We start from the raw sequence: 23,663 nt of genomic DNA, 5'->3' as shown, positions 1-23,663 counted from the left end.
AGTTAAACCTATGGTGCGAAATTATTATAATAAATGTATTTGGTGAACAAACCATGATGCCCATCAAATAACTAGGGCATCAAATCTGATGTTAGGTCAACTGCTATGGAAGCTTTTTTCAACTTTTGAGTTGTACTCACTACAATTAAATGATTGTTGGTTTACACTTTTATTTTGGGTTGCTTGTGTTTAAAATGTAAAGGTAATTGGAATGTAAAAAAGGATTAAACTAGTGTTTTTTATTGTTGAGACAAGAAATGGCGAAACGACCAGGTTTTACCGCCAGCCTCGAAAATTTGGTGACGAAAATACCGTGTGACGTCAGACAGAAGAATGCAAATTGCAAGTGGTAATGCAAGCAAATATGTACTGTGTTTATGTCGCTAAAATAGGTTGACAGAATTTAGAGAGATTAAGTACAGTACGACGTTTTATACGTTGTTTTGAAGGGCATAACAAGACTTTAAGGAAGTAACCATTACACCATATAAATACGCTTTGACGCTACCCGCTACGCAGTGTTTCGTACGGCAGCCTATTTTTGATAATTTTAGAAAACACACACTCCACTGAAACAGCCAAAATCCTGCATTAAGTTATTATAACTACATGAATATTCCATTACGTAACTAACGGTACCACAACATTAAGGACATTTAAAACTTTGTTTATACTTAAAAGGTTCGGCTGTCATACTCCTATTGCTGTTAACAAAGTAAAACTTATGGTGTGACTTCATTTATAGTCAAAGATTTCTGGAATCGGTTCGATTACTCTCGTTTACTGACCTTAGTGAAGCTTGCATAAACAAATTTAGTGTGACTGTGAGTTGTTTTTTGTTTGTTTATTTATTATACTGTTTTAATAAATCAGTGAGTTGTTAAACTTGTTATACATATGCAATATGCGCTTAAGTTTCTGTTCAATGTAAATTTAATTGAACACCAAGTGTCTTAGGTACTTAGGTAACTTGGGTATTTGAACGGTGGTCAGCAATATGTGAATATAAAAGAAAAAGGCTGTTGCTGTTTAACATACCTTTAAATGTATAAACACTTTGGTTATGTATAAAGATAAATTATGTTCATGTACTCTTAAGATTTTGTAAGGTCATTCTATGCAATATTATAAATAAATCCTGATTTAAAGTTTCACAGCATGATTACTAGGAGAATGACAATACATAGTCTGTTTGAGTTTTGTAAATGCAGATTTGACACAAAGGCCTTATCCTAGTCTGATATGCATCACACCTGGGATGGCAATGTGGGCTAACTCAGATTATTTTGCCTTGGTTAATCAGTAAACATTAAACCAATAAGATTTTTATATTACTTGATTGGGTGGCTAACTACCTTTGCTTATGTACCCTACTATTTAATAAATAGCATATAGTACTACAGCATTCGTTAAGAATTCATTTCTATTCTTTTTAACAATGTCAGTGTTATGATGTTTTATTTATATATAATATTGATTTGATTATATCTTTCAGATCTTTCAGGGTTGCAGTTTTTTGGTAAGAAGTTAAATATTTCAATGTGTCATGATGGATTGGCTTATGGGGTGAGTGGAAAATATATATACATTTAAATTTACACTTAAGTATCAAACAGTTTTATATTTGTTTGTATCAATTTAAAAACCTTATGAAATTTTGTTAATTGTATCTGACATCTGTTATATGATCCAACTTTATTTAAAACATGACTTTAGAGGTTGTGTCTTTTATGTTAGGCTTTTTTAATCATATAAAACTGTAGGTAAGGACAAACTAATCTTGCTACACAAGGGTCAAATTTTGTTACAGTCTTCAATATATAATAATACATATATATATATATATATATATATATATGTAATTTTTTCACAAGTTTGTGAATAGAAGTAATAGAAGGCAATAAACCTAAGTAATGATATCTATAAAGTGTTAAGTAGAAAAAAAAAAGATTTCGATTTGAATGATCAAATATTTAAATTTATATAAATTTCTTATTTCCATAGCCAATAGAAAAAAAGTAATTTTCATTAACTTTTTGATTTTTTATAAATGGACTGTAGTAGTTGTTTTTATTATGCTTAATATTTATACAAACAGACTGAATAGCCATGGGCCCATAACTAAACAGTGCAAATAATGTAGGTCTGTACGATCATAAAGTTTGTGATTGTGATGATGTAATAGTTGTGGGCTGTTTGTTTAGCTTGTATTGTAAGCTGAATGCATTCAATGCAGATGCACAAACACTTCATTAAATGCAGTTGGTAAATAACTTAATTTTAAAGTTTTGTGCCTGAATAATGAATATCGACACATTCTGGTTGTTAAGAAATGGTTTCATTTTTAAACAAAGTGTTATTCTTGTTTTGTGTTGTACTTGTGGTTAGAATAAGTCTTTTTATTACTTTATTTAAAGGTATATATATATACATTTCTATATACATGTTAAAGTAGGTTTCCAAAAGTTTTATGCCTCATCCTAATTTTCTGTAACCTCTAACTATGTCCATGTAAGCCACATTCCAGCAACAAAAACTTTGTCTATGTAAGTCACATTCCAGCAAAACAAAAGTTGCATCATGATTCATGAATCATGATTTTCCTCATGAATATTCATTCCGTGTTATGAGTAATCAATATGTGACTTTTACGCGCACACCAATGAAATTTAATCAATAAATGGATGGGAAGAGGCTGTTACAAAATCAGACAATCTAGCTAAAAGATTGTCAAATGTCAACCATATGTGGTGTGAGAACGTGAACCCATATTACCCAGACCCTAAGCCTAAGCTATTGCTTTATGATGCATTGGCCACCGGTGCATGCATAGTCACAGACTCACAATAATTCAAAACAAAAGTATTAGATTCCATTTGACTTTGTTTTTGGTTTATACGTTTTTATGTTGTTGTGTAGTAAAACACAAGGTTGTCAGACTACCAGTACTTGCAACTTTGCAAAGAAATGTGTGTGCTATGTTGGTGTGTGTTAGTTTAAATGTACCTTAAACTTTGAGATTGGACTACCGATTGTGAACACCTTTTAAGTCATTTGCTAGGTGGTGCTGTTGAGTCGTCTGCTAATTTACGATCGCCAAGCGGCGCTGCTGGGTTGTTGATTTTCCTTCACAATATAAAACAAGTGCGAACAGTATGTATAAATAAAGTAATGTTACCACTTACCATTAATTTGTTAGGATATATTTAGCATTACGTCATCATAGACCGTTCAGTACCTACGCCGTATTTATCAGACCGACGTGATGGTGCAAATTTTAAACCCGGCAACACGACCACGCACTCGTTGTTAAGCTAAAGCACTATACACAACCTTTGTATTTTAACATACGACTGACATCCGTGACATGTATGATGAATTTAAATCAGTCACATATATTTCCCAATCACAATATTCATGTCTATTATTCCATATATAACTTATTGATATTATTCGCTTCACTAAATGCAACGTAATCCGCGCGCTTTAAATACATTGTAATCCCCACTTTCTTTAATCGAATTTAATCTAAAAGTAGATCATTACTACGTCATCATTCCAATTCACCGATGTTCTTTGTAGAAAACTGGCAAAGGCCTTTGGTTAGGGCTTCACCTTTCCAATTAACAACACGCAACTCCTGGCATATTTGGTAAAGGTGATACCTTTCATTGGAAACCCCTGACGTTGCTTGGTTGCACAGGCGACACGGTCAATGTACATTGTGTGCTTTCTTTGCAGCATCAATAAGGTGTGTAGGTTAGGACGAGGTTCGTTTCAGCTTAAAAGAAAGCGAAAATCGATTTGTATGTGTTGGTTCAATATAGAATTTGTGGTTTTGTTATCGACTCGACTGAACAAATATCCACAACGTTATAAGGAAAGCAGAATTGCCTTTATGTCTGCGTGTTTGTCCGCTATTTGCAAGAATTTGCACTTTCCCATAAAATTCGTGTTCTGACGGAAATAATATTTAGTAGATTCGCATTATTTGTTCTTAATGCTCAAGAAATGGCATCACGGTCATCCGTGAGTTCCCTGCTACGGTATAAGATCGTTTGCTACCGGTGATGTGACTCTATGTTAAATATCTTCCACATGACATCGCTTTGTCCAGGCCTTTGTTGACACAGGGGCGCGTTGCTTTCAGGTATTCATGCGATCATACTATTCGTTACTATAAAAGACAAATGGTTAGGTGCATATCGGTAGTGTTGCACACTTGCGCTCAGAAAAGAGCAGACAATTCAAAAAGAATTTAAGCTGATTCGTTTTATTAGAGAATTCGGTTGTGTCGGGGTGAAACCGTGCCTGTTTTAGTGTATTCTAGGTGGTAGTTGTAAAATATATATTTGTCAAGGTTTCACCACAAATCCGGGTGAAAATGTCATAAAGCTATCAATGGAGTCAAATATTTCAGTAATTCAACATCTCGGCCACATAGCACGACCTGTTTTCGGTGAACGCACGATCTGCAAACAAAAGGCACTCGCGGTAACCGCTCCCAAGCGTTTCAAATGTGGAAATCTTGGACCTTGATTTTGTTGTTAGCTCTTGAGTGTGATGCGTCTGGTTGCGTATACACGTGGTATACCGGGTTCTTATTGATTAGTTTTTTTTAATGGGAAATTACGCTGTTTAGTCAGACAGAAATTGCATACTGAGTAAAAGATAGTTTAATTGGACTGTAGAGAAATTTTAATAATTTAAATGCTGTTTATTTAATACAGCAAGGTTCTGTTGTCGTAAATGTAGCAAATAAACTGAAACAAATTCTGCTGTCCTGGTGTTTTAAACTGGAAACTGTGACTTTTTCTTGGATAGCTGTTTATGTCTCCTACTTGTAAGTTTGAAGCAATCTTCACATGCCGCCTGTTACGTTATGACCCTCTGCATCTCAAAGTCGGATTTACGTCACAGAATAAACAGTGACGTCATGACAACTTCTACGTCAGCAGTGTCGCTGATTCTCATCTGCTGCCGGTTGGTTGGTTTAATAAAATTAGTTGATTCCATATTTACACCTTATTTATAACAAAAAGATTTTCACCCGAACTGTATACGAATGTAGATTCCATTCCCCCATATTTTTTTGTAACTTTGCCATATTTACCTAATAGCTATTTCTACAAACAGTTTTGTTGTTGAATTGATGGCAGGTTGTCGTTTGTCGTAATTATTTCTAGACGGGCTAAGCCTATATATATAGTATTGCCTTAAATTCTGCAAAGAGCAAGCATATTCCTTAGTGTAGGATCGCAGGTGTCTACTGCAGCATGAAATCCTAACTTAGTTAAAACAACTAAATTTGCCGCCATTACAACACATGACGCATGTCACCTTCACAAGTGGTTTTAATAAAAGCAACTCATCCTGGGTTGTTGCATTTCACTTACAACAACAGCCAATGTTGATGGCGCGAATCTCACTTTTCATTTACCCTAATTTTTTTACGCTTTCTTTATTTTCGATTCGTTGCTGCTTGCTGGTCTATGTTTCGTATCCGTCATTATGCAAGTTCAGTCATGACCACCGTGGTGTGATGCAGTATACTTCATGCAATTCAATACAGACACTTAGTAAAACGTCGTGATCTGTGTTGGCCACCCACGAACATGGTTGACCTCGAGAAATAACTTGATGCGGGTGTGCTACTCAATCCCCAGACGCACTAATAACAATTTAAATCCTACCGAATATTTACCAATTCTTTAACGATATGTTATAAAACGAAGTACGTTTTTCTATCCCTGTATTGTGAATCAGGTATACGTTGGTTATCGTGTTGACATATAGTCATATACAGTATTTGATTTATCTGGTATGTGGGTAAGCGCCCCGTCGGGTCCTTTAGAACTCGTTGTATGTAAATTAACCTTGCAAAATTGCCCATTAAAAAAATGCAGTCAAGTGTCCACGTTAGCTTCGCAGCGGTTCCACGTGCGAAACAAAACTTGAGTTAACTTCTACAGTTACATCCGTGTTTCCAGTAACCCGACAACTGCCTGCTTCTCGTTTCTTATATAGGCTTCTAAATCTGGACATTTTTTTCTTCGTCTGCTTTGTTTCAGTTGAGGACAAGGGAGTTTCGTTTGACGTTTATTGCTGTAAATCAACAGGAACGAGTCGACCAATCATTGCTCGCTTACCAAGTTATTCGACCGTGATAGCTCGTATTCCCTCGCACCTGCCATGGAAACGTTTTCTAACGCTGATTCTTATTTACTTATTCTAACGCTGAGTTTTTTCCTATCTAAGTCTTTGGGTATTAACCATTGATAAACGAAAGGAAATTTTATTGCAAAGTAATTTTCCCTTTCACATATTTGTTTTCGCCGCTGAGTATATTTTCTCGTCGCTAGATGGCAGACCAGTTGTCTATAGGGTAAGGTAAAACTTTGTCGCAAGTTGAGACAACCATATGATTTTATGTGCCGCCGCCCGTATTCTGTCCGGATATGAGTGTGTTTGTTTTTTAAATCCTCAACGGCTTTCCGTTTTTTTACCACAACACCAATCTTTCGTTTGCAACGCTTTCATACATGGCATCAACGATCTTCATCGTATTGTATTGTAACAATGCCACCATTATTGCGTGTCACCACTCGTTTTACCTCAACTGACAAGCATCAATTTGCTCGTTAGCTTTCTATTTTTGTTCTAGCTTATAGGGGTTAAGCTAATAATTCTAGACGATCGAAATGTCACATGAAGAAATTGCTGGTTGTTTGTGGTATATGGCTTCACGTTACATTCGGCAATATATTCCTATTTTTACTGTTTATCATCGTGTATTAGGCATTGACGATTGGTGATCACAGACTATAACAATTTTGAACAACTTTAACACTGTGATAATTGATTAATAAATCCACAAACATTTATTTTGCTTGAGGTAGTTGTATTCCGAGTGTTGCACTAAAATACACTTTATCTGTGTTTTCATTCTCGTATGCAATTGCATCTAATTGAAAACTTCATTTTCCTTACTGCAGTCGAGCAAATTCTCGAATCCCCAACAGACGAGGGTTCAACTTCATAAAATTTTAACCGTTATCGAATTCCGTAACTCGTTTAGTCGCTGCAATAACGCAGCCATGTAAAGAACAAATCAGAAGCTATACGCCAGCCTGCCAATCCCCGTGAACCCTGCCCCTTCTATACAATTCATGGCGCAAAATTTGTTGACCCTTTGTTAGTCGCTACTTCCGTACACGTCATTGATATATAATCACGTGTCAGGGCCAAATTAGTGTTTTGTTCGTTACTCGAAACCGTTCATTATAATTTTGCCACGAATGGTTTCTTCGTGCATGATTAATTGATTGTGTGGGCTTTACATTGTACTTCACCCAGGTATCGATTCCTTGGCTTTTTATTTCCATCTCAATTACGTAAAAAGCGCCCTTTGTTGCACAATTTTGACGTCAGAGCGTTGAAGCTACAATTCGACCGCACACCACTGGTTCGTATCCAAGCTCTAATTGCGTTTTTACTGAGCAGTTGCTAGGTGGTTTAGGATAATCCCCCATTCTCCCTGAACAGGTTCATCCAGCGTAAAGCTTTGGTGCTATTTATATAAAAGACCGTTGACGTTCCCGCTTTTGACTTGTTGTTGTTCTGCTTCGATTCACCCACCACTTTGCCCCTGCCAGTGCCACAACCCGACAATGTTCCCGCATATCACAGCGTTTTCATTTAATTTCCAACCAAAGTGCGCAGTTTGAATGCGTGACCATTAGGGCCTAAAACATTATATGTCAGTTGGTTCTACAATTTGTTTTGTTTCATTGCCATTGTTTAAAAATATACCCGGCAACACTGCGTCATGGTGGAAACACAAGCTAGTCCAAATGATGACATTTTGTCGCCGTAGGAAGGGCGGGGTATGGGTGCGTACCTCGACGTCAACACCACCTTAGCACGCAGCAGGGAATCTATCCTGGGTGCTTTAGTTCAGTATTGTAACCTATAATTGTAATATACGCACGTTCAAAACTTTATCGCTGCCTGCTTATTACTTGATCTCATATGATTAACCTGAAAGTAAGAAACGTGCATATTGAATTTATTGGATTGAGTCACGATCTACTGGAATACAATAAACTCCAGTAGGTCATGATTTAGTTAAGTGTCAGGTTCAAGATTGCTTTGTACAGAGCGCCACAACACGTCTCGCTGTTAATGCTTAACCAGGCTAAATTAGTTTGTGCGCATTGATAACGTTGACAGTAGCCACAGCCAGTAGTCATGTTTGCGCAGCAATATTAAGCGCTCCAGGTAAAAGTAGAACTGCCTTGCAAGTTGCAACCTGTGATTGACGTGATTGTGGTTTGATGATTTCATTCGTGTTTTGGAATCGGAGCAACCGACAGTTGGCATACGCCACTATATATACGGCTTGCTTTGTTTCGTGGTACGAAAACGAGTATCCCGCAGGCTACAATGCGCACACCATATGTCACTTTGCATTATCTCGTTCTGTTCCATCACCGGTGACAAGAAACTATTTATTATTACTTTCATGTCGCACGCTGGACAAGAATAATTTGCTGACCGAACCTACTTAAAACGTTGTTCTATATGTTACCTGCAATAGGACACGGCTGTGTATGGAGTTTCCAAACCCTACGTACGTATACGTATAGGTATAGAAACCGACAGGTTCTATTTGTTTTTAACCGAGTTTTGTTTTCCTGGAACGCAATTTTACGAGCAATGCTTTTAAAGTTTTATCCGCTCCACATTTATCGTTAACGGTTAAGTAAAGTTTGCTGGTAAACGTAAATGACGTCATCGCGCTTTGTGATCCCTGGTTATATGACGCAATGAGGAGAAAATAGCATCGGCAGTAGCCAGGCACACGGACAGTTGACAAAGCGCTATGTTCGTACACGCCCCCGCTCGTATATATTTTTGCTTGAGTGGCCACGGTTAAGCTGACTCGCATGTAAACACGTGTTCTCAGCGTGGCGTCAGCAAATGTTTGCCTTTTATCCTGAAGCCTGCTGACTATTGTAAAATAATTAACCAGGCTTCGATATTAGTTTTATAATATACGAGAACACACGGCAGTGGTGCTACACGTCTATTCGTTCGGATATAATTAGCTATAAAGTCGAGATTTGTTTATTCCGATATTTAGGGCGGCAGAGCATTGAGTGTGACCAGCCATGTGTTATACAGTGTTATATTAACCGTGAAGTGCGCTCACACGAGTTAGTCATCGGCTACTAGCCAACCAAGCACCTTATTAGGATATGTCGTACAATTAATATCACGGTTTCACTTCAAGACTTCGCTCCTTTGTGATACGACATCCAACTATTGTTACTCAGGTAGTTTGGTACTCGATGAATGAAACGCGATAGTGAAGTGAATAGTTTCATTTAGTTCTGTTCGTTCTCCATCCGTTGCGGTTACAGTATGTTGTTTTGTTCAGTGTTGACAGTTTTCCGTCGACTGCTGCGGTCTGTGTCATGATTCATTGCCATGTAGTTTAATACATTTGTGCGCTGGTAGCACTGTTAACCACTTCCGTGAAAATTTAGATTAGTAATCGTAAAGCAACCCCGGTGTTGGGAGGTTCAGGTCAGTGGTGGTGATTTAATGTTCATGAACTGCTGTGTGAATTAGATCATTTCGTAGTCATTAGTCAAGTGTATTTACGAATGCGTAAAATTCATGTCATCATATTACAGTACAGCTGCAGTTCAGACATTCATTATTGTGTCTAGACGTACTTTAGATGATATGAACAGCCCGTAAAGATAAATGGGTAAAAATCGGCAGTAGCGTTTAAAACAACTGATGTCACAATGTCATTTCGTATCTATTTTCGTGTGCGGCAATGCAGTCCGATCCCAACCAGACATCAAGCCTCTTATTGGCTTGTGGTCTTAATTGATGTGGAGCCAAGCAACAGCTGATGATACTATGACCAACCCGCCTTCTTTTATGCCCAATTAAATCGGATCTCGTCGATCATTAGATTTATCGTTCCGCTGAACAAATCGCACGCAATATCCTATAATTATGCCGAGTTTTCGAACAGATTAGAATACGGGTTCCTATTCTATGCGTCTCCGCTGCATGCGGTTTTGGTCTTTTCCGTGACGTCATATCATGCCACAACAATCACGAGTCGTACGATATTATGTTTGTCATTAATTTTCATCACTATTGTACTTTGCATAGCAAAAACGTGATCTCACATCTGTTTGCTTTGTTGTTCACGCGACTGTTTGCCGTTTCCGTTTGCGTAACTTGGGTAAACATGGCAGGGAAACCCCAATATTGAGCTTCTCTATTACTTTCACGGTTTGGCCCGCTCTCTTGCGTTTAGGCGCGTTACTCATTTACGCCAGTAAACTTGACGACAGACCAGCAGACGGTGTTATCAGTCTGTCTCCTTCAGACTTTATAGCTCGCGTTAGATCCTGTATACGATGATGGCCTACCCATGTCTCACCTTAGAAGGTGCTCGATGAATGGAACGCCCATTAAAAACTACTGTCGTCGTTATTTTAGATGGACTCGATCCAGTAGTAATCCTCATTTGCCCATATCTGCGACTCCGTACTGCAGTAATTGGGCGACAGCACGTGCTATAATAAATTGATTAGGTGTGTTTAGTTCAAGAGAGAGACATATGTATATGAGCAATGAAAAAGATACATGCAGTTATTACACACATTGTGATAAGGTAACAGTGTGATATGCAACGCAATCAGAGCCCAGTCAGTGCTGAGTGTGTAGTTTCGTCTTGAGTTAAATGTGAGCTAAAAGAAAACCCATTACCTCACATCTAAAATCTTAGTTTTTCGGTGCACGCTAAATTATGTAATGTCTTACGAGTTTGGACCACAAGCGAACAGCTGATATCACCAACATAATGGTTATCCGTGATTGATCCTATGCGTGTTGCGCATATCGCCTTTGATGTAATGTTCTTATACATGTATCTCTTAAGGATTTAACCGGTGCGTATAGTTCTAAGAAACAGATGTAAGTAAAGTTACAAAGGTGACAGCATCAGTTCAAACGTTTTTCCTTTGTTCACTTCTCCGAATAAGCGAGCCGTTACTATATAACGCTTTAAATGAGTGAACTCTAATTAGTATCATATATGGGGCGTAGCTGTTGTAACCCTCCAAATATAGCTACATCGTTAGCAGGTTTAGATCACTCTGACGGTCGTTGTCAGGTCTTAAGTGGTTGTTGATCGTCATAACATGTCCTTGAGAATACTACCACTGTCACTCAAGCACGCATAGAAAGCGCTACTTCGCCACTTTAACTTTCGTATACGTTCAAACGATAAATAGCAATAAATGAGCTCGATGCGTTCTCGCGTTAATGAATACACATGAAATGCATAGCAGCAGAATTCACAGTTAATGTAGCACAACACTTACAACGTATACAATATACGCGGAATCATTTTAAAAATCAGTATTTTTATATACCGAGAGAAATTGACACAGAAATTCGACGAGCAACCCAGTTTATGTTGAAGAAGCTGTCCTGCCGCCACTGCCGTGTAATAACTGTGGTGCTTAATTTCTCTTTTAGAAGCACTGTTAAGTCGTACACACGTCGCTTGTTTTTATAATCTTGCCCGTTAGCGCCTTCTATTGGTCCATGCCGGACACGGGACCCGGAAAGCGTCCGTCCGACCCGAATTTTTGTTTATCTTAATTTTACAAAGAGCTGAAATTTCCTCCTCGTAAAACGCCGCTGTCGGAGGGAGTATTTATTTGTGCGAGGTGTGAATTTGCTTGCCGTAATCGTGTTTCATAAACTCGTTTCATTTTCAACTTAAAACTGAACGAAGCACCATGTTAATAAACTGGGACGGGGTTAAAGGTTCGTGGAGCCATTGTTTACCTTCTCGGCTGGGTGTCGAGGCGGCACGCACTGCTGTGTCAGAATGGGTATATACTGCGCAGACTGGAATAATCCGTTCGTCTTATCGCGGTCTCCTGCTCGCTTTGGAGCCTTGATATGCGTGAAAAAGGCAAAGACGAGCGGCGCGTGGTCCGCCAGCAATGAATCATTTATTAAAGGCGTCTTCAGTTACAGCAGTCAACCGCTTCGGCACTCGAATCGAATTTTATTTTGTTTACTGCAGTCTCAGTCTTTGCTTTACGTTCAGAAAGAGACACTGACTTAGTCAAGCATGTCCGTGCAGAGATTCACGCCTTTCTAACTTTTTGACAGAAACACAGTAAAACTAGATATTATAAGTGAACAATAGAGTTAGTAGTCCATAATGACGATGCTGGATCAGCTACTGCAGATACTTTCACCACAGAAAGATTACGACAAACGAAAGTCCGACTCCAAGTATCGAAGACTAAAAAAGTAAGACTCCTGATCATTAGTTTTTTTCTGTTGTATTGTACATGGGTGAAGTCCTATCGCGGCACGCAATGGAACTTGGGATTTAGGCCTATTACCCCAAAACCTGGGGTGCTACTGCATGGACTAGACTTTGCTAAATGTTGAAGTCGGTCGTTTAAATTGGCAATTTACTTTTACGCAGTACCTAATACCGTTTATGACTTAGTGAATTGTATTAGTATATTTTCTGTAATTGTGAAGTAAATGCTTGGTTAATTTTCTATGCCCTCGCTTTCAAAGATTTCTTGTGCCGCGAATTCAATAACCTTAATTAGACGTAAACGCTACCTTGCTTGATTCAATTAAAGCGTTTCGATGTGAAATTAGCCGCGCCTTCAATTAATCTGCTTGAATATGGTTTTCAACTTGAGTTTGCAACATATAACACTATTGGTTAAGAGAGATAAATTTACGGTTGGCAGCATATGTATATAGTTTGTGTATGACGTCTGTCGTCTACGTTTTGGTTCGTCCAGTGGGAAAGGAAATCGTATGTATTCTGAATTTCTCGTATGTTTATTAACACAATATTGGCCACCACAGAAGTTGTAAACGTTACCTATTGCCTATGTGTTAACCTTGCGATACAACACAGTTTGCAACGTCGTGAATTGGTTTACATTTATTTTATATCCGATCCCCAATATAACTTAGAAGGCCCGAGAGACTTGCCACGTGTACGCATGACGCAGGAACTATCGACATTTTTAATTATAATCAAACCTTGCTCCTCGGGGAAAGAGTCGGAGACCAAGACGTTTCCTGGTAACCACTCGTCTTTGTAGCTGTATTTGGGCATGCGGGGTCTGCATGCGCAGTCAAATGATTTGTAAAAATATAAGGTACACCGTCATTTAGCATTGATGCCTCGAACCTTTTATTTTGCCCGTAAACGCCACGAAAACAACAAACATTCGCTAAACCACGAAAACCCTAGCACGCCACTGTGTTTACTAAATATGGTTATTTGTGCACGGACCCGCTTAATAGCACTCACGTCTCATATCATGCTACCGTGCATGACTGTGACGGAATTTGAGACACATTGCACACCTTCGTTAGTGAGGTGTTGTCACCATGACGTATATTTCCTGCACCCTTTGTGTGTTCTGAGGATTGCCGGGGTTTTTTTGAAAAGCTTCCAGGAGCGGTGGGGCTTAATTTGCGTCAAAATAAGGTCTTTGCTTTTGTCGATAATCGATTCTTTTGTCCGCTTTCAATGCAAAGTTAGCGTTCGGCTGCGACATATTGTGTTGTTACCGTGCTATGAGCAATGCAAACGTTAAGCTAAGGTCAATATACAATGTAAGGTACCGTGTATTCGTATATCAATTACATGGTATAGAATATCAGTGAAGGTTTTCTCTCCCGGATCGAGTACACCGACCTTTATAGGACAGATTTATTATTTGCCGAACGCCACTTATATGCCCAAAAAAAAAAAAAAATGGGGGGGATGTTATAGATACCGCTACTCGTTACGCCATTCGGCTTTACCTTATGACAGCGTCATGGCAACGTTGGACAAGACAATACGAATCACAACATTCCGGAAAAATCCCCACCCTCCGTTAAACGTATTGTTGTTACCAACGGTCGTGTCATCTGGTGATAAAGGGGTTTAGTAATATTATTGTTGTCCTTATAAAACATATATTTTATTTGAAGTTTCTTGTTCATTGCACGCGACCTGCAGGGCTAGGTTTCGTTAAGCTATAATTGTGGTTAGATTCGACGTACTGTACGATTAAATGTGTTGGTATACCAGATTAGTGTTTATTTAGCCTGTGTTAAGCCGCAATTGCGGCATCCATTAGCCCATGAGTGATTACTGACCAGTCCAAACCCAAGGTTATAAATAGCATCTAGATTAATGTGTTTGCGCAAGTCCTGTGCAGCTAGAGCGCTCCTCTGCCGTACAAGTTTTACGTCACCGGGACAAACATCACGCCACCCTCTTTCGATACTAGCATTGTTGCGTGGTAGAGATTTGTGACGCCCGGCGTCGTTAACGTTATCACCTTAACTTAATTGTGCCCAAGCTCTATTACTATACCGTGGTGATTTCTATTGACCGTACATGAAATGTATTTTAATATTAAGCCCCTGTATTTATAAAGAGTTAGGCGTTGGAAACTCAAGTCGCAAGGTAGAAGTTTTTTTGTAAGATGAACGCCGATTTACCGTCCAGTAAATAGTAACTTGTTTCGTCTCGCTAACACACACCACCGACCATAGTTCGTACCTCTCTGGCCTCTCTATACGACGTCACTGTTGTGATTAGCCTCAGCAGGAAACAGACGAAAGCAACGTGCGGTCTCAGCCTGTTGAGCGCAGTGAGCTGTTCGATTAAACTTTACTCATATATGTTGTTTACTCGTAAGATAGTCGGCTCTAAAGTTCGTTGCGCCGGTAAAGGGAAGCACCTACAGTTAGACTTTACTTGTATTAGAATATAGAGCGGTTTATTTGTTTATATGCAGAAGTTTTAGTTATATAGGCATTTCAAGAAAATAAAAAATGCAGAACAGCTTAGTAGCCTTAGAAAATTGGGTACATTTTATGTGTTACTGCTATTGCTGTATTGATTAAAGGACAGCGCAGAGCACGTAAATGCGCCAACCGTGCCAAACTTGGATCTAATTCCCCAGCAACTCGTTTTTGCTTGTTGTTTGTAAGTAAGAAATGAAATTACCGTACTGGTATTTAGAGTACAGACTATCGTCATAACAAAGAGTGCAGACCGTCGCCGTAACTGAAGCGTACATTATTAAGCGTATTTTGTAACATAGCAAAGGATATGTGCCAGAAGTACACAGACCTGCTGTCACTGACCCGTTATCTCAGTGAAGGAAACTCGATACCATGCATTCCTCCTATTAGCGGAAGCTTCGAGCTACAAATTCCTTTCTTCGGATTATCTCACTTAGCAGCTTAGGGCTGATAGATGACTGTTCCGACAGTACGGTCAGTTGATTTAAGGAATTTATAATGTGCTGTAACATGATTTATAATGTGCTGTAGTAGGCTTGATATGAAGCTAAGCCCCAGACAATAAGCTTTGAGACAATGAAGAGAAACGAGTAAGGTACAGTGTCAGGTAGTTCAATACATTGCGTTGATTCTTGCTTGAATGAGACCTTTAGCGACTTGTCGTCGAACGGCTCGTTTTCGCTCGAGGCCTTTGTTTGTTTTGGGTAAAGCTGTCTCGGTGGTGCGGGCCTGTCTTGCGCGCCTAATTGCTAAAGGCAGCTAGTAAGACGTTGCATTTGCTCTAGACAGTTTGTAGGGGTGGCTGACTTGGTTCGTAGCATGCTTAGATCGAAGAGAGTAACTTGTTCACGGTGACGTGGCATGGACATGATCAACTTTATCATCAGGTAGGATTATTACGTGGAGTTCCCTAACTTCGTGTTCGTTTCAACCTGTCCTTTAGCGGTAAATGTGTTTTAGAAATACTGTAAGAGCATACCGTACTTGTGTGTGGGCTATTTAGTACATAGGCGTATGCCTAGAGTAGACCATCAAATGAGACTGATAGCAAAACAAATTATTCGTAGCAAACTAGGTAAGGTGTCATGGGTAAAAGTCTCGGGAATGTGCTCAGACCGGGTGAACCACTCGTCCCTTCCTTGCTAAACCGTGACGGAAGCCAGTCACCGTTTTGCTTTGTTTCTTTCAAAGCGTGCTCAACGTTCAAAATAAAGCATCTCCCAAAATCAGCGCAAACAAGCAACTCTACCACTGTTACCCACTCCTTTCCGCTCTCTGGAGTTCGGGGTAACAGCCACCTTCTGTTAACACCAAATAACAACGTTGCCTGACACATTAAGTTGGTTACCTAGCAGCGGCAAATTGTTGGTATCCAATATCCACGGTACTTTTATATCGAGTTTATGTGTATTATGTTGGATTGTTTGTTCCAGAAACAATATTTATCATGACTTACTATTTCACTAAACAAATACTTAAGCCGAATACGTCACCTGTTGTTTAAGCCTACTGAAACCTTTACACCTTCAAACGTAGGAAGGATGTTTTCCGTGTTTCTTTGACGCTGCGATTGTGTGCTGTTATATTTTGTCTCACCCACGTACAGTACATCAGTCGGTACCCACATAAAGTTGTATTTCCGCTGTATTTCTGACACTATGAACTGCGCCAAACCATATTCGTTGACAGTTTGGCAAAACACTTTTAGGCGTCTAATTTCTTGCGGTAGTGCACCATGAATTCGTGTATGACATCACACAAGGTTGGTTAAGTTAGGAAGCTTGCTTCCACACCACGTCATATTTAACGTTAGTAGATGTACGATTTCGTTTGTTAAAAAATATATTCTGTAAAACGTGCAATTATTCTTTATTATTCCCAAATGGAATTCTCAGTTTCTTACAAATGGATTATGCTTGTCACGGTTGACCCTAAAGTAGATTTATGGAAAGTACTAAACCTATATTTAAACCGTGTATATTGTAGTTTTACAACTGTCTCTTTCAGATACCGGTGTTTATCCTTTATGTTCAAAGTACTGAATTACGAAATATACAACTGTTACCTTGGTATCACTTCCTTTGCTATTGCCTTTATAGTATATCACAACGATGTTTGTATACCAAACATTACACGCTTGGTTGTTAACTTGTTATTTGGCAAACATTGATCAGAATACCCTGGTTACAACGCCATACATCATATACGCCAAGGCATGATACTGTTTGTTACAATTACGATGATCAGACGGTGACCCAATACCAATAGCATATACGGCGGGCATATACGGGTATATACCGAAGCTAGGGAAAAAACGTCTTGTTTGCTGTATACAAATACAAATTTGGGTATGTGTGCTTTTCGATTCGTTGTAGTCCTACAGCATTGCTACGTAATACTAGAAGTTAAACTTCCAAGAACATATCGCGCATTTTATGGTGTCACCAACCATTATTTAGCTTGTTAGGTTTTTACCATATTGGTACATTAATCTCGATACGTAGAAAAGACGAAACAATTTTTATAAGGTATATATTCTTATTTGACGCACGTAAGTGCTATTAAACGGTTTTAAACAGCAGTTATTTTCGCACTAAAATGTGATACCAACCTAACCGCCAGTTTTACTTCACGTACGGTTAATTGCCCAGAACTAATTTTCGAGGTGTATTTTTATTCACGCATACCACAGGATGCACTTTATACTTATAAGAACATATCATTTAAATAACACGTCTTTATTAAACTTGAAAGTCGTACAGGTCCTGGGCTAACCGCATGTCGTTGCAATGTCAATCCACTTAGTCAAGCATTCCAACTTTAAGTTATGGAGGGCCCTGTACGGGGTTATTGTACCCGGCGTTTAGTTATGTACCTATGTCTCTTGGATACAATTTTGTCACTAGCCTGTCAATTACCTGGACATGCTGCGCACACTACATGTAAACTTCAGAATGAATTAAATAAAAGTTATTCCCTTGCAGAAAAGGAAAGAAGAATGACAAGAAACCAATAGTCGAAGAAAAAAAGCCATACCTGGACCCTGAACTGTTTAAGCAATTACCCGGACACGTTGATATAAGAAAAGTGGTCACCAAACCGCGAAATATAGACGAGCGAGAGTGGATAGCAACTCACGGTGAGTGCTTCTTTCGTTTATTTAGCGTCTCACGGCCTTAAACGTGCACTGTTGAAATCAAATACTACAAAACTGAGAAATTTGCGCCGGTTCGAATTCTCCAAACACAATGTATCATTCCGTTTTAAAACAAATATATGAAGAGAATCCACATTAAACTCGTCTTATACTATAAGTGGCACACTGATATATAATCATCAAATATTTGTTGATGTGTCTTTATTTATTTCCCTTTTTAACCTTTGGAATCAGGCACGCCTATTTCTCTAATTCAAATCCTCTGCGCCCGCTGTGCTCTTAATTCGGCATCGTGGTTTCAAAAAGTTTAATTAGTATTGGAACTTGTAATATATGCTATCGCACGGTGATCCAATAACACTTTATTGGAAACCACAAATCGCTCTGAAAACCGCAAAATTTTACGAAGGATAAAAATTGCGTATAGGTGTCAATTAAAGTTAAAAATGGGAAAATTCGAACAGTTCAAAATTAGAGCGGTAATACTAAAAATATCGGTATGTGTTCAGCAAGTGTTAATTTTTTAAGAACTTGTGCCCGAAAATGTAGACATTTAACAGCCAAATGTTTAACTCATCTTATTAAAAAGGGTAAACCAGACCATATATTCTCTCATTTAACAAAGAGGTGTAAGGATATAAAATTACAGTAACGTCAACAGCTTCTGTATAATGACGTACTTTATATTACACCACTACATTTCATCGTATTGTTTGTAGGTCACCAGATCCACCGGTACTTTCCATTACTTTCTGCTTTGTCAAATTAAGAATACCATATGCGTAACCACATTCATTTGTGACCACATACGTATCAATTATGTAATTCCACACTCTATTATTACCACAGTAGAAATAGTAACAGTTGCTCATATTTTACAACTATTTATCATACCTTCCTATTACAACGCTTGCACAACGTTGAGTCATTTACTTCGTCCTTAAAACATATTTACACATATCTGTACACAGACTTAACCATTTTCTTGTTTTGTATGTTTACCCAATACCATATGCTTAGGTAATAACTTGAAAAAATTCTTACCTAAGCTCGCATTGCATAGAATGTCATAGATTGTAGGTTAGATTTAACTATAGGCTTATTATTCCAGTTTAAAATAACTTGACATATAGTCTCCATTCTTTCCAAAGTCTTAAACTCCCTAAAGAGTTATAGTGACGCAGGTAACGCCCGACACACGCGCATATCTATCTTTATCACGTCACCAACCGCATATATACCCATTATGACGTCACAGTTGTATGCAGTAAATTGCAGCGCACTCCAGCCACCATTTAAACCACATTCGTTTCATATCTTACACCGCAAATACATCGCATATTAAAATTCCCGCATCGTCCCCATTGATCATATTCCAATTACAACCCCTGGCTGGGCCACTGTATGCAGATAAGGGAATTAGAAATAGAGTAATTTGGGGTAAGATGAATACCGTTAGCACATAATATCCCATATTCAAATAACAAGTGTTTTTAACAATTAACAGGCTTTTAACAAGAGAATATGGTATACGGTTCTGTAAATATTCTTTGTTTACTACGAAACATGGCGATAAAAGAGAAATAATGGACTATCTTACAAGAACTTACTATATCTCTTTCATATTTGACCCCCAACACACAATATACCAAGCAAGCCAATAGCTATATCTCATGTGTGCTTATGTGTTTGTATAACCGATTACATCCCACTCGTGCCCCCGCCCATATATCGATGTACAAACACGCCATGTACAATAAATGTTATTCACTGTACGATTACGTCATTGTAAATATATCTGCACTGTATTGTCGTTTGTTTAAGTCAAAAAGGACAATGGGATTCTTTCCCCGGTATGAAAAGACGTCGCTATTTCGCCATTCGCGGCGGTATAAATACTCGGGTATTCGATAACATCTTACCACCCCATTACATACAGACTTATGCTAATGTAAAAAGGCCCTGTTACCAAACTCTCACTAAGCCATTATCGCTGATACTCATGTGTGCTTCCCACTTTAAATGCCCAGCCCAACTATTTTAAGTAAGCCACTAGAAAGAAAGGATTTACATAAAAGCACACAGTCTGTCCACCATTGGTCTGGAGCCGCTTTTTCTAAAGCTTCTCAGGAATTTCCCTACCACAACAAACGACATTCCTGTCTACTGGGTAAACATCAAGGCAATTTTATCGAATTAATTTGAATGAATTTTATGGCATTCGAAGTACGCAAACCATTGTCAACACTCATCCCTTATGACGTCGGTTTTATTGCTCCAGAAGGGCGTTAAACGATAACTGCCATTGTGTAGTTTGTATTTTCGTACCCAAGGCGTCACTACATAGTAAAACTCGGTCGTTAATAAATAAATATTTCAGTTATAAAATGTTTCATATTAAACTCTCAGACGACGTCAATTCAAACACATAGCATTTACCGTCTATCAATCAAACGTATACGAAATTATATTTCATTTTCATACCTTTTTCGAATATACATTTATATTAGTCTTATATCGACCCGCCATATTTAGACGAGCCTTTATGAAAATCGTTATCAGTTATACAGCTTATAGCAGATGGTGTTCTTTGAACTGAAACACTTTTTTTGTGATTTATTGCAGCTCATAAAGTGACGTAAATTTTATTTATTTCTTCGAATACAATAGCGAAAATAAAATAAAACAACAAAGAGAATGGAATTAGCAACATAACGACATATGTTAATTGCTCAATAGTTTACTGTGGACACAAAAATGTAAGGGTAAATTTTCTATACAATGAATGTTCAGTACCAAAAGATTGTTATGGCCCACCGAATCGCGTGTATTCGTGTCCTGCACATACTGTTCACCCCAAAGTTAGTTCACCCCAATGAACGTTATCGCATTACTCGCTTCTGTTCAACTCAGCCGAACTTTGCTAATTGAATTGTGAATGCAACGCATCGATACGGTGGGTTGCCGTTCCCAAAGTGCCAAGACGGTGCTGTTTTGTCTATTGCACCCTTTGTATGCAGTGCAATACCTTTAGAAACGTTTGTATTTGATCCACGGTTTAGATTCAATGTAGATTTTACGCATAAATATAACACTTGTTCTTTTTTCAGCCATCGCCCTTTTCCACAATATTAATCAACTGTACGGGACGGTGTCGGAGTTTTGTACAGCTGACACTTGCCCCATCATGCAAGGACCAGGACAAAAGTAAGTCACAATATTACCAACTACCAATATCAACATGCACGTCCGAATCATGGAACATTCAGTAAAAAAAAATGTGGTGTGTTGTATCACGAAAAAAAAACTTTTTTCCAAACTTTCTTCGTAAGCTATTATTGTCAGCCATGTTAAAAGTCTTATTAAGCTTTCCTGGCACTTATTTTAGGTTACTTCACTGTTTATGACTTTTTGTTGCTGCATTTCTGAGCTCATTATTTTTTAAACACCATTTTCTCTCGATTTAAATCAGTAAATTTCAGGCAATACGCGTGGGTAGATGAACGAGGGAAGAAACTGAAATGTACGGGACCTCAGTATGTTGATTACGTCATGACTTTCTGTCAGAAATGCGCGAGTAATCAAGATCTGTTCCCTACTAAATATGGTAAGTTAGCGCCATTATAGCAAGTTATATCAGAGAACCTTAGTTTTTACCCTGATTTGCTCTATATCTGTACGATAACTTTCCCAGCAACCGCTTCATATTTGTATTTTATTTTCAGCCCAAACTTTCCACGAGTCTTTCTACTCGGAGATCAAGAAGATCCTTCGCTTCCTCTTCCACGTCATCGCGCACATGTATTACTCGCACTTTGCTCGCTTAAAACAAATGGACATGGTCGGCTATCTGACCACGGTGTTCAAACACTTCACTTACCTGGACAGAGACTTTCATCTCGTCGATCGTCAAGAGACTTCGACCATGGACGACCTAGTTGAGGCGATGGGTCTGTTTAAGCCCATGCCCTCGTCGAGCGAGACTTCTGTCACAGAACGCACGACTGGTGCTTGTTCAGCGGCCGAGTCGCCATCGCCCAGCGGGAATCGTACGCAGCAGACCCCGACTCACTTCCATCAGCAACAAATGATGCACCTCCCGCCACGCAACAACGGAGCACCGATGAGCATCCGAAATTTTCAGGGTTGGACGCCGACGTGAGGAGATTCTCATGTCTTGCTGTCTTTTGCGTGGAAGTGAAGGAGCCGCTGAGTCGTGCGCGTACAGCGGCAGCGACAGGTCAACAGATCACAAAACACGGTGCTCGAGCCATCCAAAGTCTGTTCTGTTAGAAGAACACTTGCCTCATGCTCCCTAGCTGGAGATTTTAGCTTTGCAATTGCGTCCATTAATCGGGAAAATGATGGCCAATGTAATCGACCATCTCTACATTAATGTCTTCCAGAAAATTCTATAGAATGTCGCTTAAAGTATTGTTTTTATCTGCAAGCAGCTGATGTAGCTTACTCATTTGCCACAGCTGCAGCAATACAGAGGGAAAATCTATTATATTATCGGTGCCATTAAAGTGACGACCCCGCACACCACATCGTCGTCGATGTGACACTTAGCCCAATTTTTATCGACTTTCTACTATTTATTCTTCTGTATTGTTGTGTATAGGAAATAGTCGAGGTCGAGCGCTTTAACGTTTCTGTAGCCGCATCAGTTTATGCACAGTCATGTAATGTTTACATTTGTCAAAGAAACATGCCCCAGTAGACGTGTGTTTACCTTTAAAAGAGATATTGAACACCCAGCCAACAACCGGCAATTTTTAATGCATTATTTGGCCGTTTTAAATGGCAGTCCGAATACGTTAAGCGTAGTTTCGACCACGACACTTATTCCTAACGAGAGGCACTGCAGATTCGGTGCCCAAGTTAGCATACACACAAACTGCAATACCTGACGCATAAGCTTTTTGTTCCAAGTGCGCCGTCCAACGCCCTTGCACTTGCTGTTTCCACTGCGCCAACGCTTTGTTACTTCCGTTTTCAGCCGCCGTTTTTGTCGTTACTATATTATTATTATTTTGAAGAAATAAAACACTGTTTTAACACAAGATTTCGTATTTTGGTTCTATTTGGTTTTGTATTAGTTTGTTTGGTGTTAGAGCAGAAAGGCAAAGAATGTAGTTTGTTTCACGAGCATGCGATGGTACGAACTGCGTATATGAAGATGTAATTTTCTTAAGAATTTTATACACATGCTTCTTTCATTTATACTTTGGGGTAATAGTGCAAGATCTAAATTGCAACACCCTGGAGTGCCCCGCGGTAAGATTTTAACCGTGAAGATTATATTTAACCTTTTAAAAGGCGCTGTAGAATGATTTGACTTCATTTAAATAGTCGCATTTGTAGTTTTTAACAATGAAGTCAAATGGACTTCGTGCTAGGCTCGTCACCAATAATTATCGTGACCTTGGGTTAATAAGGAACCATGAATGTTTAAAACTCCAGTTGTGTTTGGTCATGAACCCCGTTACGAATGACGTTATCCCAAAGCCAATATCATTGTATTGCGTAGTAAAGCAACCATAACCTTTATGTGCACTTGTGCAGGCTGCAGTGATTGTTTACTTTTTTTAACATTGTTCAAACA

At 38.8% G+C, this 23,663-nt stretch overlaps 1 protein-coding gene and 1 long non-coding RNA gene across 5 annotated transcripts; one reads left to right on the top strand and one right to left on the bottom strand.

The window, feature by feature from the left end:
- The first annotated feature begins 676 nt into the window (after nucleotides 1-676).
- On the top strand, nucleotides 677-23,123 carry LOC100175203 (MOB kinase activator 2). 4 transcript variants are annotated; one of them, XM_004225657.4, is made up of 6 exons: nucleotides 677-824; nucleotides 1,496-1,566; nucleotides 17,883-18,037; nucleotides 21,166-21,262; nucleotides 21,538-21,662; nucleotides 21,781-23,123. In XM_004225657.4, the coding sequence occupies exons 2-6, from the start codon at nucleotides 1,547-1,549 to the stop codon at nucleotides 22,215-22,217; spliced, it is 834 nt and encodes a 277-aa protein (XP_004225705.1). In that variant the 5' UTR covers nucleotides 677-824; nucleotides 1,496-1,546; the 3' UTR covers nucleotides 22,218-23,123. The 4 variants fall into 4 exon arrangements, with proteins under 4 accessions (XP_004225705.1, XP_018673124.1, XP_002130698.1 ...); XM_018817579.2 differs by lacking the exons at nucleotides 677-824; nucleotides 1,496-1,566 and adding an exon at nucleotides 4,868-4,983; XM_002130662.5 differs by lacking the exons at nucleotides 677-824; nucleotides 1,496-1,566 and adding an exon at nucleotides 12,124-12,366.
- LOC113475787 lies at nucleotides 10,042-10,923 on the bottom strand. Its single transcript, XR_003397559.1, has 2 exons — nucleotides 10,855-10,923; nucleotides 10,042-10,607 (listed from the first exon to the last, which is right to left on the bottom strand). It is a non-coding gene; the product is annotated as an uncharacterized LOC113475787 (long non-coding RNA).
- Nucleotides 23,124-23,663: the final 540 nt, after the last annotated feature.

This window comes from Ciona intestinalis, chromosome 2 (assembly GCF_000224145.3).
Source record: "Ciona intestinalis chromosome 2, KH, whole genome shotgun sequence".
Classification (NCBI taxonomy): Eukaryota; Metazoa; Chordata; class Ascidiacea; order Phlebobranchia; family Cionidae; genus Ciona; species Ciona intestinalis.
The sequence above is the reverse complement of the archived record's forward strand: the minus strand, read 5'-3'. Positions and strand labels throughout refer to the sequence as shown.

Coding starts and splice junctions, on each gene's coding strand:
- LOC100175203 (XM_018817579.2), top strand. CDS start 4,883: ATGACCCTCTGCATCTCAAAGTCGGATTTACGTCACAGAATAAACAGT. Junction 18,038..21,165: donor AGAGTGGATAGCAACTCACG/GTGAGTGCTTCT, acceptor TTCTTTTTTCAG/CCATCGCCCTTTTCCACAAT. Junction 21,263..21,537: donor ATGCAAGGACCAGGACAAAA/GTAAGTCACAAT, acceptor AGTAAATTTCAG/GCAATACGCGTGGGTAGATG.